This window comes from Brassica oleracea, chromosome C2 (genome assembly GCF_000695525.1).
Source record: "Brassica oleracea var. oleracea cultivar TO1000 chromosome C2, BOL, whole genome shotgun sequence".
Taxonomy (NCBI): Eukaryota; Viridiplantae; Streptophyta; class Magnoliopsida; order Brassicales; family Brassicaceae; genus Brassica; species Brassica oleracea.
Genome location: NC_027749.1, coordinates 9,751,426 through 9,767,243, shown reverse-complemented (window position 1 = coordinate 9,767,243; position 15,818 = coordinate 9,751,426). Strand labels below are relative to the sequence as shown.

The 15,818-nt window shown below is 37.0% G+C and overlaps 3 protein-coding genes across 10 annotated transcripts; 2 read left to right on the top strand and 1 right to left on the bottom strand.

Annotated features, from left to right (window-relative positions):
• Window positions 1-1,548: 1,548 nt before the first annotated feature.
• LOC106327613 (uncharacterized protein At4g02000-like) lies at window positions 1,549-6,273 on the top strand. Of its 5 annotated transcripts, none has more exons than XR_001267489.1 (5): window positions 2,811-3,750; window positions 4,039-4,198; window positions 4,875-4,931; window positions 5,164-5,441; window positions 5,815-6,273. XR_001267489.1 is itself a non-coding variant. In XM_013765803.1 (5 exons), exons 3-5 carry the CDS (start codon window positions 4,898-4,900, stop codon window positions 6,243-6,245), a joined length of 747 nt encoding a protein of 248 aa, XP_013621257.1. In that variant the 5' UTR covers window positions 2,811-3,750; window positions 4,039-4,198; window positions 4,875-4,897; the 3' UTR covers window positions 6,246-6,273. The 5 variants fall into 5 exon arrangements, 3 of the variants coding, with proteins under 3 accessions (XP_013621256.1, XP_013621257.1, XP_013621258.1); XR_001267488.1 differs by having other exon boundaries at window positions 5,164-5,522; XM_013765803.1 differs by having other exon boundaries at window positions 5,164-5,445.
• A 1,520-nt stretch (window positions 6,274-7,793) lies between these two features.
• Window positions 7,794-11,419, bottom strand: LOC106327350 (zinc finger CCCH domain-containing protein 65). 4 transcript variants are annotated; one of them, XM_013765481.1, is made up of 9 exons: window positions 11,143-11,419; window positions 10,283-11,028; window positions 10,128-10,193; window positions 9,902-10,033; window positions 9,759-9,809; window positions 9,468-9,617; window positions 8,663-9,396; window positions 8,514-8,573; window positions 7,794-8,269 (listed from the first exon to the last, which is right to left on the bottom strand). In XM_013765481.1, the coding sequence occupies exons 1-7, from the start codon at window positions 11,393-11,395 to the stop codon at window positions 8,728-8,730; spliced, it is 2,067 nt and encodes a 688-aa protein (XP_013620935.1). In that variant the 5' UTR covers window positions 11,396-11,419; the 3' UTR covers window positions 7,794-8,269; window positions 8,514-8,573; window positions 8,663-8,727. The 4 variants fall into 4 exon arrangements, with proteins under 4 accessions (XP_013620935.1, XP_013620936.1, XP_013620934.1 ...); XM_013765482.1 differs by having other exon boundaries at window positions 7,794-8,266; XM_013765480.1 differs by lacking the exon at window positions 7,794-8,269 and having other exon boundaries at window positions 8,271-8,573.
• Window positions 11,420-11,503: 84 nt separating this feature from the next.
• Window positions 11,504-13,295, top strand: LOC106327352 (30S ribosomal protein S16). The gene is made up of 3 exons (XM_013765484.1): window positions 11,504-11,750; window positions 11,840-11,885; window positions 12,803-13,295. The coding sequence occupies exons 1-3, from the start codon at window positions 11,618-11,620 to the stop codon at window positions 13,032-13,034; spliced, it is 411 nt and encodes a 136-aa protein (XP_013620938.1). The 5' UTR covers window positions 11,504-11,617; the 3' UTR covers window positions 13,035-13,295.
• Window positions 13,296-15,818: the final 2,523 nt, after the last annotated feature.

Below are 15,818 nucleotides of genomic sequence, written 5' to 3'. Positions count from 1 at the left end.
TTATTTAAATCATTTTAGTGGAGTACATATGTGGTTTATAAACGAATTTAAATATAAGCATTATTTTATATTTGATCGAAACACGTGACTGAACACTAAATCCGGTGACCGTATATAATCCAAACTAATTTATGTTCTTCTATCAGAGGTTTTACCAATTGATATGTTTTTACAAAATTTGGATATAATGAAAATCTATTAACTAAAAATACGATAAAATCCAAAAAATCTATTACTAACCTGTGAACCGGCACCGGTTGATTCGACAAAAAAACAAAAAAAAAATAATATTTGAATTGTCGTATCAAATAAATAATTGTATTTATGCTCTGTATTTTAATTTATAGGTTTTGTAACGATCAATACTATTATAGTTTTAACGTAGATTATTTATTTCTTTGGCTTAAAAGCATACAATGGGCTCATTTTATCTATTAATTAAATTAAATTTGTAATTAAATACTATTCAGATTTATGTTCATATGAGTAATTTATTTTTTTCTTAATGTTACAATCAATATATATATCTATACTAATAAAGTTGAAGAGAAAGTCTCCACAATGCGCCACATTATTCTTCATATCCCTATTTTGCGACACATGTCGAGCAAAGAAGCAACTTCTTCTTTTTGCTTTGTTTCCAACTCGCGAATCTTCTTCTCCTTTTCTCTTTAGTGTTTCTAACTAGCCGATTAGCTTGAATTTATGATAATTTATTGGGCCTTTATGTTTATTTATTAGTCCATACTTTATGTTTATATTCATTATCAATTTTTTTAAAAAATCCTCTCATTCTATCTCACATAAACCAAAACAGAACCTACATATATAAAAATTAAACCTACATATATAAAAATTACACTACATGAAACATAAAAGTGTGTGATTTCTTGGTATAACTGACACGGGCACCGTCAGCAAAAACAAACAAATATATCTCCAAACGAACATCTATTATACTAAGAAAAAACTCATTGCGAGAATCATGAAACTACAAAAATAACTAATATTATCCAGATCTAGAGGAAACAAATAGGCCTCCAACTTACTCTTACCATCTAAGAGTACAACCAAAATGCGACTGCAAAACTTGACGTTGATCTTATCATCACAGATCTATAGGAAATAAATAGGCCTTCAACTACAAAAGAAGAAAATGATATATGCACTATATGCTTCGAAAATTACAAATATGGAAACAAACTTTGCTCTCTTACTTGCACTCATAATTTTCATTTTACATGCATTAATCAATGGCTTCGTAGAAACAAAATATGTAGAAAACGTAATCTATGATTTCACCCTCAATATAATTAATAACATGGAATATCATGTTTTAATTTACAACTTTATTTGTGTAGTATTTTCTACTTTGGTTTTTCATTTCCATACAAAATAATTAATAATTTATCTTCATTAATAAATATTTTCCATTCACACCACTGTTTTATTATATAAAATATAACATCAATAAAGACAAACAATACATGACACACAAAAACATTAAGATTACTTCCCAAAATTAAATTACAAATGATCACCAATTAAGCTACCACCTCAATCGCTGACTAAGTTAACTCCCGAGGGTTCCTGAAAAGGCGATTAGGGTCTACTGTTCGCTCTTTGCGATTTCAATCCGAATTCTTCGGTAAATCTTTTCTTTTACCACAAAAATTTACTACCACAACTTCACTTAAGCAAGATGGATCGAGATCTATGGAAAGCTATGCAAAACTTAAACATTGGATCAAATCTCCAACCACTCCGACTCTCGAGAGACACCCAAAGAAAAAGTGCAACTGCGAATCGTCTAAGTCTAGTGGTTAGAGGATTAAACCCCGCGCATCAAAACCTTACCGGAATGCGTAACACACTTCCGTAAGCTTGGAGACTCCACAATCGAGTTCGAGGTCAGATAAATGATGACGGTACGATTCAGTTCTTTTTCACAGAGGAACACAATCTCTTATATGTTATAGATAGGGGTCCTTGGTCCTTTAAAGACTAGATGGTTGTCATGGATCCTTGGTTTAGAAGAAGAAGCCCAAGCTTCCTTACTACAATATCCTTCTGGGTTCAAATCTATAACATACCGAATGAATACAGAAACCAGGGGGTGGTAAAAGAAATAGGAAGAGAATTAGGACAGCTAGAAGGTCTCAGAATAGTGGAGCCCACAAGAGACAATCTATCAGAGGTTTGGGTTAGAATAAGATTTGACGCTTACCAGCCGCTTACCTTCTCGCGATACATCCAGTTTGAAGAAGGAAGAGACCCAGTACTACTCCGCTTCGAATATGAAAAGCTAAAAAAGTTCTGCATAAGATGCGGGAGACTAACACATGAAGAGAGGGAATGTGGACATGCTCTTCCTCAGCCTCAACAACTCATCGAACAGAATGAAGAGGAGCAAATAATCCAACCAGTGAATCTACAAGTACAAGATCAAGAGGAAGCTCTGGGTGAAAATGAACAAATCTTGCCTGAACAGGAAGACGATGAAGCGCCAATAGAGCAAGTTAATCACGATGAGGAGGAAAACATTGATCAAGTCCACATTGCCGAGTATATGCAGGACGTTACTCAGCCGCTTCTCAACCATGGAACCCCTGTTTCTATCCCTGGTATCACTGGACCCACCACAACGTTTGAGATAGGTTCTTCCTCTGGTGCAGATAGAGGATCAAAAAGAAAGCTTGAAGACATCACCTCTGAAGACTCTTACCCATTCACAAGACAAAGACAAAGACTTGAAGAGACTAATGATGAGGAAGGCTTGGTGGTAGCCATAATACCACCACAGGATCCATGAGAGTAATGCACTGGAATTGTCAAGGGTTAAAGAGGAACCCCTTGAAAATTCCCTACCTAAAAGACATCAGGGAAGTCTTCTAAACCTGATGTCTTGTTCCTCACCGAAACTAAAAACGGCATAAGTTACGTTAAAAACATCGGATCAGAGCTAGGCTATGCTCATAGCTATGTTTTACCTTCTGAAGGTCTAAGAGGAGGGTTAGCTATTTTTTGGGAATATCATATCAGTTTGAGTTTTATGAAGAAGCCTTCACTTCATCAAACTGATATATGCATATCGGAAGCAGGAAATCCTACCTTGTACATAACCTATATATATGGCAATCCATATCAAAGGCTGAGAAACCTGCACTGGAAGAAGTTGACTCGTATAAGGGAAGCTGGAATCGTCAACAACAAACCGAGAGTGGTCCTTGGTGATCTTAATGACATAAAAAGCAATGATGAGAAAGATGGTGGGCCGAGAAGAGATGAGTACACGTTCAATACATTCAGGAGAATGCTCAACACTTTAGGTCTCCATGACTTAAGAACAGTGGGAGGTCAGTACACATGGATGGGTCAAAGAAAACAATATACTATACAATCAAAGATAGATAGGGTGGTAGCTAATGCGGAGTGGCAAGATTTATTCCCAAAAGCATATGTCAAACTATTTGATTGGATAGGATCTGACCATAAGCCACTTCTTCTCAATACATGAGACAGAAAATGGAAAAGAACAAGACTCTTCATATATGATAACAGATGGAGATTCAACAAAGAAGTTCAAAAGGAGATTCAACTCACCTGGGAGGCAAAGTGTCAGCACTTACCTGGTAGCCGCTTCCATATTGCTCTCAAGAGATGCAGATCAAGTCTAGCCAGATGGAAGTCAAAATCCGCTACAAACTCAGCAAAGAAGATTGAAAAGCTGAAGAATCTCCTAAAATCTGCGTATAACTCTTATCCCTTAGATTTTGTATATATTAATACTATAAAAACTAAACTAGCTAAAGAATATAAACTTGAAGAGGATTTCTGGAGAACAAAAAGTAGAGCTTTTTGGTTAAGAGCAGGTGATAGAAACACAAGATTTTTCCATCTAAAAACTAAACAAAGAAGATCCTTTAATCGTATCACCACAATATGTGATGACACTGGAAAAATATTGACATCTGAGGAAGAAATCCAGAAAGTCTTTATAAATTACTTCACTGATCTTTACTCTCTCAATGGGGATAGGTCAACTCAAGAAATCATGAAGCATCTAAAGCCCAAGGTCACAGACGAAATTAACAAGGACCTCACCAGACCTGTCATAGAAAATGAACTCTTCCAAGCTATCTGACAGATGGACTAAATCCAGGCTTCTTCAAAGATCATTGGGAGACAATAAAAACAGGTGCTCTAAATTTTGCTAAAGCTTTTTTTGAACATGAAATCTTAGACGATGAAATGAAACAAACCCATATATGTCTCATACCAAAAACAGAGTCCCCTACAACCCCAAAAAACTTTAGACCAATCAGCTTATGCAATGTTGCATATAAGTTGATCTCTAAAGTCCTAGCAGATCGTCTAAAACCCTGGCTGCACCTAATAATTTCAGAAAACCAAACTGCTTTCATCCCTAATAGACTTATCACGGATAATATCCTAATTGCCCATGAACTCCTCCACTCTTTGAACACAAAAAAAGCTCAAACAACCTTTTATGTTTTTAAAACTAGATATAAGTAAAGCTTTTGACAAGGTCAAATGGAACTACATAAATGAAGTAATGGAAAGACTAGGATTTAATGAGAAATGGCGTAGATGGGTAATGAAATGTATAAGCTCTGCCTCATATTCAATTCTCTTAAATGGCAACCCTGTTGGAAAAATAATACCAAACAGAGGAATAAGGGAGGGCGACCCCATTTTCCCTTACCTTTACTTATTATGTACTGAAGGGCTTTCTTCTATTATTCAAAATAGTATTCAAAGAGGAAAAATTCATGGCTTTAAAGCAAGTAGAACGGGTCCTGCAATCTCTCATTTACTTTTCGCTGATGATTCCCTCTTGTTTTGTAAAGCAGAAGAAGGAGAATGCAGGGAACTAATGCAAATCTTGCAAATCTATGAAAATGCTTCAGGTCAGGCTGTTAACTTCAGTAAATCAGCTATTATGTTTGGTAAAGGCCTAGATAGGGATGATAGAAGAAATCTAAGTGAATGTACAGGAATTAATAAGACAGTCTGGTTTTGGTAGATATCTAGGTCTCCCTGAATTCATAGGCATAAATAAGTTTAACGCTTTCGATTTCATTAATCAGAAGCTAGAGAAAAAGATAAGCAGTTGGTACACTAAATTTTTATCCCCTGCAGGAAAAGAAGTTCTTCTGAAAGCCGTTGCAACAGCCATTCCAGCATATAATATGTCTTGTTTCCTCTTGCCCAAAAGAGTACTAAATCAAATGACAAAAGCCATGAGAAAATTCTGGTGGTCAAGCGCCAAAGACAAACAGGGGATACCTTGGAAAGTAGCTCATAACTCAATCTCAACTGCAGAGAACTTGCACAAAAGAAAGATGGTGGCAGATAGCACATGTCAGCTATGCGGTGAACATCAGGAGACAACGAACCATCTAATCTTCCAATGCAGAGTCAGTAAGGAAATATGGAGCATGACACCATCCATCCAAATACCAAGTGATAACTTATTAAGTAACTCATTGATAGAAAACGTAAGCATGTTGCTTACCCTCAATAACAACTAACGAAAGGAAGCAAGTATTTTTCCTTTCATAGGTTGGAGGATTTGGAAAATGAGAAACAATCTAATCTTTAATGCGAAAAGAAAACTCATCCCTGATGTTATAAATCAAGCCCTAGTAGACTATAATGTTTGGAAAAATACATCAGAGGAGAATGAGTTACAAAATGTGCCACCTGAAAGTTCTAATACTTTGGCATTGGAAAAATATGATAGTATTGATGATATAATTACACAGACTAATACTTTGTCCTGTTTTGTAGATGGTTCATGGACGTCACCAACGAACAATGCTGGCATTGGTTGGACTCTATTTAACACTGACGGAAGAATTATATTAGAAGGAAAAGCTGCAATAGAGCCAGTCAACTCCCCACTAGATGCAGAAGCTGAAGCATTGAGAATGGCTGTAGTTCAAATGAGGAAGCTAGGATATCACATAGTCACCTTTTATGGAGATTCCTCTGAAATCTATGACACTTTGTCTAATTCTCATCAAGCTTCACCCAGCAGCATCAAAGGAAATCACTGCCCAACTTACATGAAAGATATTGTCAATCTGGCAAAAGAGAGTAATTACTGCTTTGGCTTTCAAAAAGTCAAAAGAACTTGTAATGGTGTAGCAGACAAATTAGCTAAAGAGGGTAGGATTACAAACTCAGGTTATGTTGTAAGATGGAAAAACAATGTGTAATGTTTTGTATTGTATAATAAAAAGTATGCCGTCAAAAAAAAAAATTAATCGTTGTTCAGGGAGTTATTTTTTACTATCTACCTACACTACTTAAACCATAAAATCATTAACACCACCATGGATCCAGATATTGCTTAACCATCTAACATATAATTAAAACTTTAAAAAGACCACCCACCAACCAAAATATGCTACATAAAAAAAATTCAAATTACAACAAAGGACAGCTACTCCGTGCACTAACCACTAGTATATATATATATAACTGACATATCGCAGAACAACTTTTGCATATGGCAAATATAGTAATAAATATAGATAGGTCTGGTAATCTTTTTAGTAGATTTATTAAAAGTCTTTTATTTTTAATAGTATTGATAAGACTAACAGAATGGTTGAATGTATAGATTAGTGTCAAAATCTAACTAATATTCTTAACTATTAGTCTACTACTACTATATTATTATAGGCTTCTAGCCTCCCTTAAGACTTATTCTTGGGTTCACCCTTATGGTGAATCTCTAGGTTCACCAACCAATAAGATTATGTTATTTCATATTCGATATCTTTTAAAAAAGGAACCAAAATATCGTCAAATTATATTATGTTTTTAAAATTAAAAGGTAAAAATAAAAAAATAAAAAAAGTATTAATTACAAAAAAAAAATTTGAACATCGTCAGCAAAATATTAAACTCTAAATCCTAATCCCTAAACCCTAAATCCTAAACCCTGAACCCTTGGGTAAATCCTAAACTTTAGGATAAATCTTAAACTCTAAATCAAAATCACTAAACACTAAAACACTCAAGGATTTAGGGTTAAGGATTTAGGGTTTAGGGTTTTAGTGTTTTTTATTTAGAGTTTAGAATTTATCCAAGGGTTTACGGTTTATCCAAGGGTTTAGGGTTTATCCAAGGGTTTAGGGTATATCCAAGGTTTTAGGGTTTAGGATTTAGGAATTTGGTTTAGGGATTAGGATTTAGCATTTAATGTTTTGCTGACGACATTTAAAATATATTTTTTTAATTCTTTTTCTGTAACTTCTATCTTTTTTGATTTTAAAAACATTATATAACTAGACAATATTTGTTTTTTTTTAAATATATCGAATTTGAAATAATAAAATCTTATTGGTGGGTAAAATTAGTGGTTCACAAGAATAACTCTATACTCTATATATAATATTAAAATTATACATATAGTTACTTCCGAATTATCGTATGATGGTCCGGAAAATTCTTGTTGAGACTCGTGACAGTTAATTACTCCTATAACCGATATAAATAAATATTCCACTCTGAACTGGATCTGACCAAGTCCAGGTAGTAGTAGTACTGTACTAAACTAACGCCATCTTTTATTTATTATTCAGATTTTCAAAATAACCTAAGAAACAACAAATGTGTTAAATAGTCCAAAAGATGCAGTTAACCTAAATTACTAGAAAATTAAATGGCACTTGATGCATTTGAAGAGATATATAGAGATTCAAAGGCGAGTATAATAATCTAAAAAGAAGTTGCAATTAACATACAATATTACCAGAAAGTGAAATAGTAGATGATGCATTTAAAGAGAGATATAGAGAGACACTAATGGGGACAATCAAAATTTTATTTTCACAAATAAAGGAACTAGAGAAGGTAACAACACTAAGAAGGGCACCATGTGCTTAGACAGAATCTATAACCCTTTATAGAAGGGTTTGTTTTGTACCAGTTGATGAAGCTTTTTTCTTTCTTTACTCTTTAGCTAAAGCTGCAACAACTACAAAAGGAAAAAACTTAAGTTACACCTTAGAGACGAAGAGATGATGCTTCTCTCATCATTTACCATGTGTTGACCAAACCTCATTCTCAAGGCACCAATACTTATGCAGAGCTTGAATCCGATTCACTTTCACTGTTATGAGTCTTTTGACAAAACCAGTTTCGGCAGATACAAACTGGTTTTTGGTTGACGTGTCTATTGAGAAGATTGGATTTTACTGCAGTATCTTGGCTTAAAAATGATAGATTACTACTGTAAAGGAAAGAGCAAGTACCTTTTCTTAACCAACCAACAAGAAAAATAAAAAGGAACAAGGACAATGACTAGTTTAGGTGAAAACAGGTCAAGCACATGCTTATGTAGTGACCACTCTCTTCTTAAACAAAGTACTATATCAACTTAAGTGTTTACAAGGAAAAAAGGGTAAAATTAACAAGGAAATAAGATGGAAGAGTGTAAGCTTTTAATTAGCAAATATAAAGAAATCTGTAGGAACCTGTTTCTAAACATGAGGAGACGTTTCAAAGACGATGCATTGCAGGATTCAGCTTCAGACCTAGAGAGAATGTGAAGTCTAAAGGCGGTTAGCAAGAAACATAAAGATCTATATAATTTTGGTATTAAGCTGGAACGAAAGCACAATACCTGAATGCACTAAACACTGAGTTTAGTTTTTCTTTCTTTCATCTCAAAGAGAAACCATATACAGATCAGTTTTTGCCATGGTTAAAGCTTGACAAGAAGTCGAGGATCTTGGACGATATGTTCCCTGAGTTTCTGGTTACAGTGTTAACTGTGACGTCCCCCTTGTTTACAGCTTCTTCGGGGCCATTTGTGCGTCTCTCAACTTTAGTAGATTCGAATTCTGCAGCGAGTTTCATGGCAGAGTGTAGAGAACTTTGAATGTGTAAGTTAGGCGTTGTCTTGAGATTTCTACTACTTGCTGGTTCTTCCGATGCAGATGGTAAGAAACTGATTCCTTTGGGAGCCACCAGAGGAACAGAGCTTATCTGTTGTGGCTGCTTGGACTCGAGAGACGGTTTGACCTCCTTCTCTTGTGTGGTTTTGTCTAAAGAGAGAAAACTCATACCCTTAGGAGCAACGGATGGTTTTCTCAAAGGAGGAATCTGTGGAGGTGTTGCATGTTCATTGATCTTCGAAGATGATGCATCAGATGAGTTCTTTTGGTTGGGTTGACTAGAGGGCTTCAAAAACGCAGCTGAGCTTGAAACTCTTGCTTGAATAGCGGGCAATTTGGCTATGGCCTGTCTCACGGTTTGTTTGTTTGATTTCTGAGGCGAGAAAGATGCTGCAGCGATGTTACTTGATGAGGTTGTTAGATTTGCACTCGGTGTATCTGAAGCAGCTTGTGGAGTACCCTGTTAATTGAAATTTGGTATATTAGGATCTAAAAGATCAAATATATAATAAGACTCGGAAGAAGACTCACTAGAAGTACCTTGTGAGAAAACAAACACTTATCACCCCTGTGACAGAAACCTTTGGTCACGATATTGTGGCAAGGGTATTTGGACAGATCATGGTCGAACGGACAATCGTCTCCTTTCATACATGACTGAGTTGCAAAGTAGCAGCACGGCTGAAACAGCAAGAAGTCATTAAGTATATAATGAGTGGAGACCACAGAGAAAAAAAATATAAGATTCAGATTTTGTCTAAATAATTGCTGCTATATAAAGTTCAGAAGAGTAGTATATGTTTGTGAAACAGTAAATCATACCGAAGATTTGGTCTCCGGAATTATATCGTGTGAAAATTTGCAGTCTTTTCCCTGCAAAACATGGAAAGAAGTTTCCGTCAGCGACAAGAAAACAAAACCAAAGTTCCATAGAATCTTGTAGAATCCAGCGCCATAGTGCATACCTCATGGCACCGTCCCTTGAGATGGTGTCGACAATATTTTATAGGTTTTGGTTTCGGAGCTACTGGCTTCAGTTTCAACTTCTTCACGCCAAGTGCTATACGCTCTTGAGCTCTTTTCTTCCGAGCTTTTGCCTGTATGAAAATAGCTTATCAGTAAACAAACGTCCTATGCCACACACAAAAAAAAAGAAACTAATTGCAAGATATTCCCATGAAGATATGTTACCTTCTTTCTAGCTTTTGCTTCCTTAGAAGGCACAGATTTTTTCTTTAGGCAAGTTTGAGAAGCCATCTGCAGACAAAAATGTTAAAACACAAGTCAGCTTTTGTAAACGCCATACAGGAGATCAGAATATAATCAGCAACATGGCATTCCAATACCTGTTCTTGGTTTTTGGAAGTTAGATCATTCTCCTTAACTCCATTTTCACCATTCACTACCTCAACACAAGTACTCTTACTACTATTCCCTTCTCCTCTTTTATCCAATTCCTCTTGTGAGAGATGCGTCTCCTCGTGCCTTTCAGCTGGTAGATCATCTCGTACAAGCAAATTATAATCACCATCATCCCCAGATATCTCTCCTTCTTCGACTTCGTCATCATCTTCAACCATCTGAAGAATAGAATCTGTCAAAACCTGACTACTAGTAACAGGTCCCATCTGTTCACCATTGGTCTCCAAGACTCTAACTAATTTGGGAACTTCCTCTTCCTCACTCATACTTTTCTTCTCATCACCTTCTACAGAATCTACCTGAACCTCATCTGCAACACTAGGCTTCTCTGGAACACTTTGAACAAAATCAATCGCTTGTTTGGCCATACCATCATCATCACCGTAGTCATCCACATCCAACGCCTCACATAGATTCACACAACTCTCTGAAGCAAACTCTCCACTTCCATTAATAATCAGCTCAAACTCGTCGAAAAAATCCTTGTGTTGGCTACGAACAGATGCATCTTGCAAGTCAATTCCGTCGAAAACATCTCCAAGCATCAGATTATTTTCCAGCGAAACCGTTTCCACGTTCTCAGTTCTAAATTCACCAGAAACTCCATCGGATCTTGGCTCAAGGATCAACGGATTCACAGTCAGCACTTCACCAGGTTCGCAAGCGATTTCTATACTCAGAAACACACAAAAAGGATCATATTATTATACCACACAATCGAAATTATAAAAGCTCAAATCACAGAGAAGGAACTTGTAATTGCAATACGAGAAGAGATTCTCACCTGTTCTAGTGACGAGCTCCCGGAGAACATCCGGTGTGGCGAGAGATATTTGGCTATTACTTTCGAAACTCGAGCAGAGGTGATGAAGAACAGAGCGAAAACTTCGATTCGGCAGGTGCCGCCGTCGGTGAGGAAGAGGAGCGACGGTAGACTCCATCGTCTTCTCCGTACAGTAATCTCTAACGGTGCTGATCGTCTCGCCTTCGTCGGAGAAAGGCCGTCTTGTGGCGGCGAACCAAATCCTCTTGTGCATATGATGGGAACACCGTCTTGATTATGTAACGGCGCCGTGAAAACTTATTTAAAAAAAAAAAAAATAGACGGTTTTGACTTATTGACTCGTTAAAACGGACGTTATCGAACCGGCGTCGTTTTGAGGATCAGGAGAAAACCCTAAAACCTTATCGATCTCAGCCTCTCTCTATCTTTCTCTCTTTGATCGGGTTTTGTGAGTTTCGCCAAGGGGAAGAGAAAGATGGTTGTGAGGCTCCGATTATCGAGACTAGGATGCAAGAATCGACCGTTTTTTAGGGTAATGGCGACGGATAGCAGATCTCCGAGAGACGGGAAGCACATCGAGGTCTTGGGTTACTTCAATCCCTTGCCAGGTGATTTACATGAAGAAAGTCTATTCCTCGTTTCGATTGCTCTCTTCGTTTTGTTTTAACACTGTTTCATTCGTGTGTGTGCGCTTCAGGCCAGGACGGTGGTAAGAGAATGGGTCTCAAGTTCGATCGAATCAAGTATGTTCCTTTTATCTAGCTCCTGGAACGTATTTATATAAAGGAGGAAGCCCTCTTAGTTTATTAATATGTGTGAATGGAGCTGGAAGCATTAGGATAAACACTATTTGGACGCAGTCTTGAGTTCGTTATAGTTTTGTGAAAGAAGGCTCTTTTGAGGAGCAATTCGTTTTTACGAATTTTGTTTTCTACTTATCACTCTTCAGAGCTTCTGCATTTGAAATCTTTTGCTTGACTGCTAAATTAGTTCTAGAAGATATCAGTCAAGGTTTTATAGTCACATTTTTCGTTAATAGTTAACTGTCTTTCCATCTAATACAAAAAAAAAAAAAGAGATGAGTTTTGTCTTGAATGTTTTTTTTTTTTTAGATCAAAAGGTAAATTTACATGGTTAGTTCCCATGGTTTGTGTTGATCATTTTCATCCTTGTCATGCTAACTGTTAGTCGAACCAATACTGAGATTGAATCAGTTTCTAGTTTAAGAAACAGATTAAATTTTGTGGAAATGCTTTAACAAACTTTACTGTATATATATATATAACTAATGAAACTCCTCCAGTCTTGAGTCTTTTCTGAGGAACTTCTGCTTTGAGTTATGGGCCATTGCTTCAAAAACCTGTGAGATGAAGAATCTATTGATTTGTATAAACACTTAACATTCCTTCCTATACAAAATTGCATATATAATATGGTAATCATGAAGGCTATGCAGCTTTGGAATCTTGCTAATTGTCATGCCCTTTTGCATCATTTAAAGTTAAAAGTTTATGACGTCTGGATAGTAGCAGAACACATGCCAAGATTAGCTAGAACTTAGTCACGCAATCATAAATCTTGTTCTGGAGGTGTAAATTTAATTAAATACGAATGTATTTTTTCCTGATGAATGGACATTTTGTTTGTTTTTTCTGTACAGGTACTGGTTATCTGTTGGTGCTCAGGCATCAGACCCAGTTCAGCGTCTTCTTTTCAGATCCGGTTTACTTCCTCCTCCTCCAATGGTGGCTATGGGACGTAAAGGCGGGGAAAGAGACACTCGCCCTGTTGATCCAATGACAGGTCGCTTTGTGGATGCAGAGAAGAAAACACCGGTTATCATCGATAACCAGCCTAAGGAAGAAGACAATGCACAAGACAAGAGTCCATGATTCATTAGTCTAAAGGAAGAAGACGAGAGTCCGTGAACTATTGGCGTTAGCCTTTGTCTTTGTAGCTTCGAAGTTCAGTTTGGCACTTTTGTGTAATGCACATTTCTAGTTAATCTTGGTTTATTTTATTCCTTTGCATAATTCCCCATGTTTGGTGTGTAAAACGGCAAGGCGTGTTGAGGTCTTGAGGGAGATTCAGGTTATAAGTTTGACGTTTATGATGTGCTTATTAACACTACCTATATGAGCTATTCTTTAATCGATTTGTGTAGATTGATATGGTCTCTTGTGAATATGATGAGGGCGAAGATGAGGGATTGAGGATGAAGAAGTTGATGAGGTCCTACCCAAGGAACATAATCAGTTTCCTCCCACACGTGTTTGTGTTAAAACACACAGTTTCTGTCAAATAGTCCGACACCAATGAATCTTAGAAGAGTCAAACTATTCGAGATTTTTGGCTCGACCATGATGCATGATCACAAATGCGATAACCTATCTCATTTTATAACTAGAGGGATTAGCTCAAATAACTAGTCAAGCTCATTAATGAACGAATCAATGAATCATAGAAACTTGTGTGAAGATGAAGCAATAAGAAATAAGATGGTTGGTTAAGGTCTCAAGACAATAATGGAGATGCCAATACAAGAGACAAGCATGCATGGTTGGTTAAGGTTTCAGGACAATGGATATGCCACTACAAGGGACAAACATGCATGGTTGATTAAGGTCTCAAGACAATAGAGATGCCACTACAAGGGACAAGCATGCATGGTGGGTTAAGGTCTCAAGACAATGGATTATTAGTTTATCATATCTCATCTACCATTTGCCATACTTGTAATATCTATATATATGAGATGTTCCCATAAGCAAATTAATCAAGCAAATAAGATTCTCCTTCTTTACTCTATCTCTCTCTTTACTTTCTATATTAAACCTCTCTCTTTCTCTTTTGTTCTTCACTTTGTTCTTCAATTTCTAACATGGTATCAGAGCCTCCAAGCTCTTGAACACCAAACTGCTTCCGCAAATCTATTCTATTCACCTTACTCTTTTACTTGTTTGGTTTACTTTCTTCATTTCTAGAGAACATATCTTGGCTTCCCTTGTTTTCTCTCTTGTCTAGCCTCAGAAATTCAAATTTCTTTTTGGCGCATTTTTTTTAACCCGCTGGACAATAGCAAGCAAAGATGGAGCAGCACAAGCTAGTGAGGATTCCAATCATCCTGAAAGGTCCTAACTACATTACCTGGTCGAGATTGACCAGGACAGCTCTTGGAGGAAGAGGTCTATGGGAGCACATCACCACAAGTGAGGCCCCAAGACAAATTTACACAAGGTATATGGCAACACTTCAAACCTCACCAGAATTTTTGAGGTTAAGAGGGCAATCAACAACTTACAGCAAGAGGAGATGGACTTCACCAAACACCTTGGAAAGTACAGCCAGTTGTGGTCTGAACTTGAGATGTTGAGACCAAGTACCACTGATCCTAGTACACTAGAAGAGAGGCGTGAGCAAGACAAGGTCTTTGGATTGCTTCTCACACTCAACCCAAGCTTCAATGATGTACTTAAACACATATTGAGAGCTAAAGAGCTTCCAAGCTATGATGATGTGTGTGCTCAACTTTGGAAGGAGCTAGGCTCAGATGGTCTCTTTGGTGGAAAAGGGGAACTGTCTATGGCAAACAAAGCTGAGAAGATGGAGAGTGCTTCAGTCAACAAAGCACACTTCAAACCAAGAAGAGGAGGAGACAAGTCTGTGACTTGTGAGCACTGCAAGAATCTAGGCCACTCCAAAACCAATTGTTGGATCCTCCATCCTCACCTCAGACCTGCTTCAACCAACAGATACAACCAGGCCAAAGCACATGAAGCAAGAGCTCATGAAACCACAGTACCAGGCTCCATGCGCATAGGAGAAGATGGAAGAGCTATGATCTCAACCACCCACACTGGTGGATCCACATCCCATGCCATGTCTCAGCCATCCCCTGATGATGCCTTCATCCGCAAGTCAGACATTGAAGCCCTTATCAAAGCTATCAATGCAAACTCTGGTAACATCAGTGTCAATGCTTTAAATTCTATTCACAGTGCTTCACATACTACTAGACCTTTGATCATCGATTCGGGAGCTTCTCATCATATGATTAGGGATGCTAGACTGATTAGTGATGTTAAACCTGCTCTAGGAAGTGTAGTGATTGCTAATGGTGATAGAATTCCAATTGAGGGAGTAGGAAACTTGAAACTGTTTGATAAGGAGTCTCAAGCTTTTTATATGCCTACTTTCACATCCAACTTATTATCTGTTAAGAGAGCAACCAATGATCTAAATTGCAATGTTATTTTCAGTCCTAATGATGTGTGCTTTCAGGATATTAAGACCAGGAAGATGCTGGGAAAGGGTGTGAGCAAGGGAGAGCTTTACTTGCTTGAAAACACCAAGCTTTCAAATTTATCTTGTGCTTTCAATTCTGCTTCTGTGTTAGCTAGTGATGTTTTATGGCATGGTAGATTAGGCCATCCTCATTATCGTGCCTTAGGACTGATGTTACCTAATCTATCTTTAAAGAATGGAAGTTGTGAGGCTTGTATTCTTGGTAAACATCAGAGATCTGTTTTCCCTAATTCTAAGACTATTTATGAAAATTGTTTTGATCTTGTGCACTCTGATGTTTGGACAGCACCTTCTATGTCTAGGGAGAGCCATAAATATTTTGTAACATTCATAGATGAAAAATCAAAATATACATGGCTCACCTTGATTCA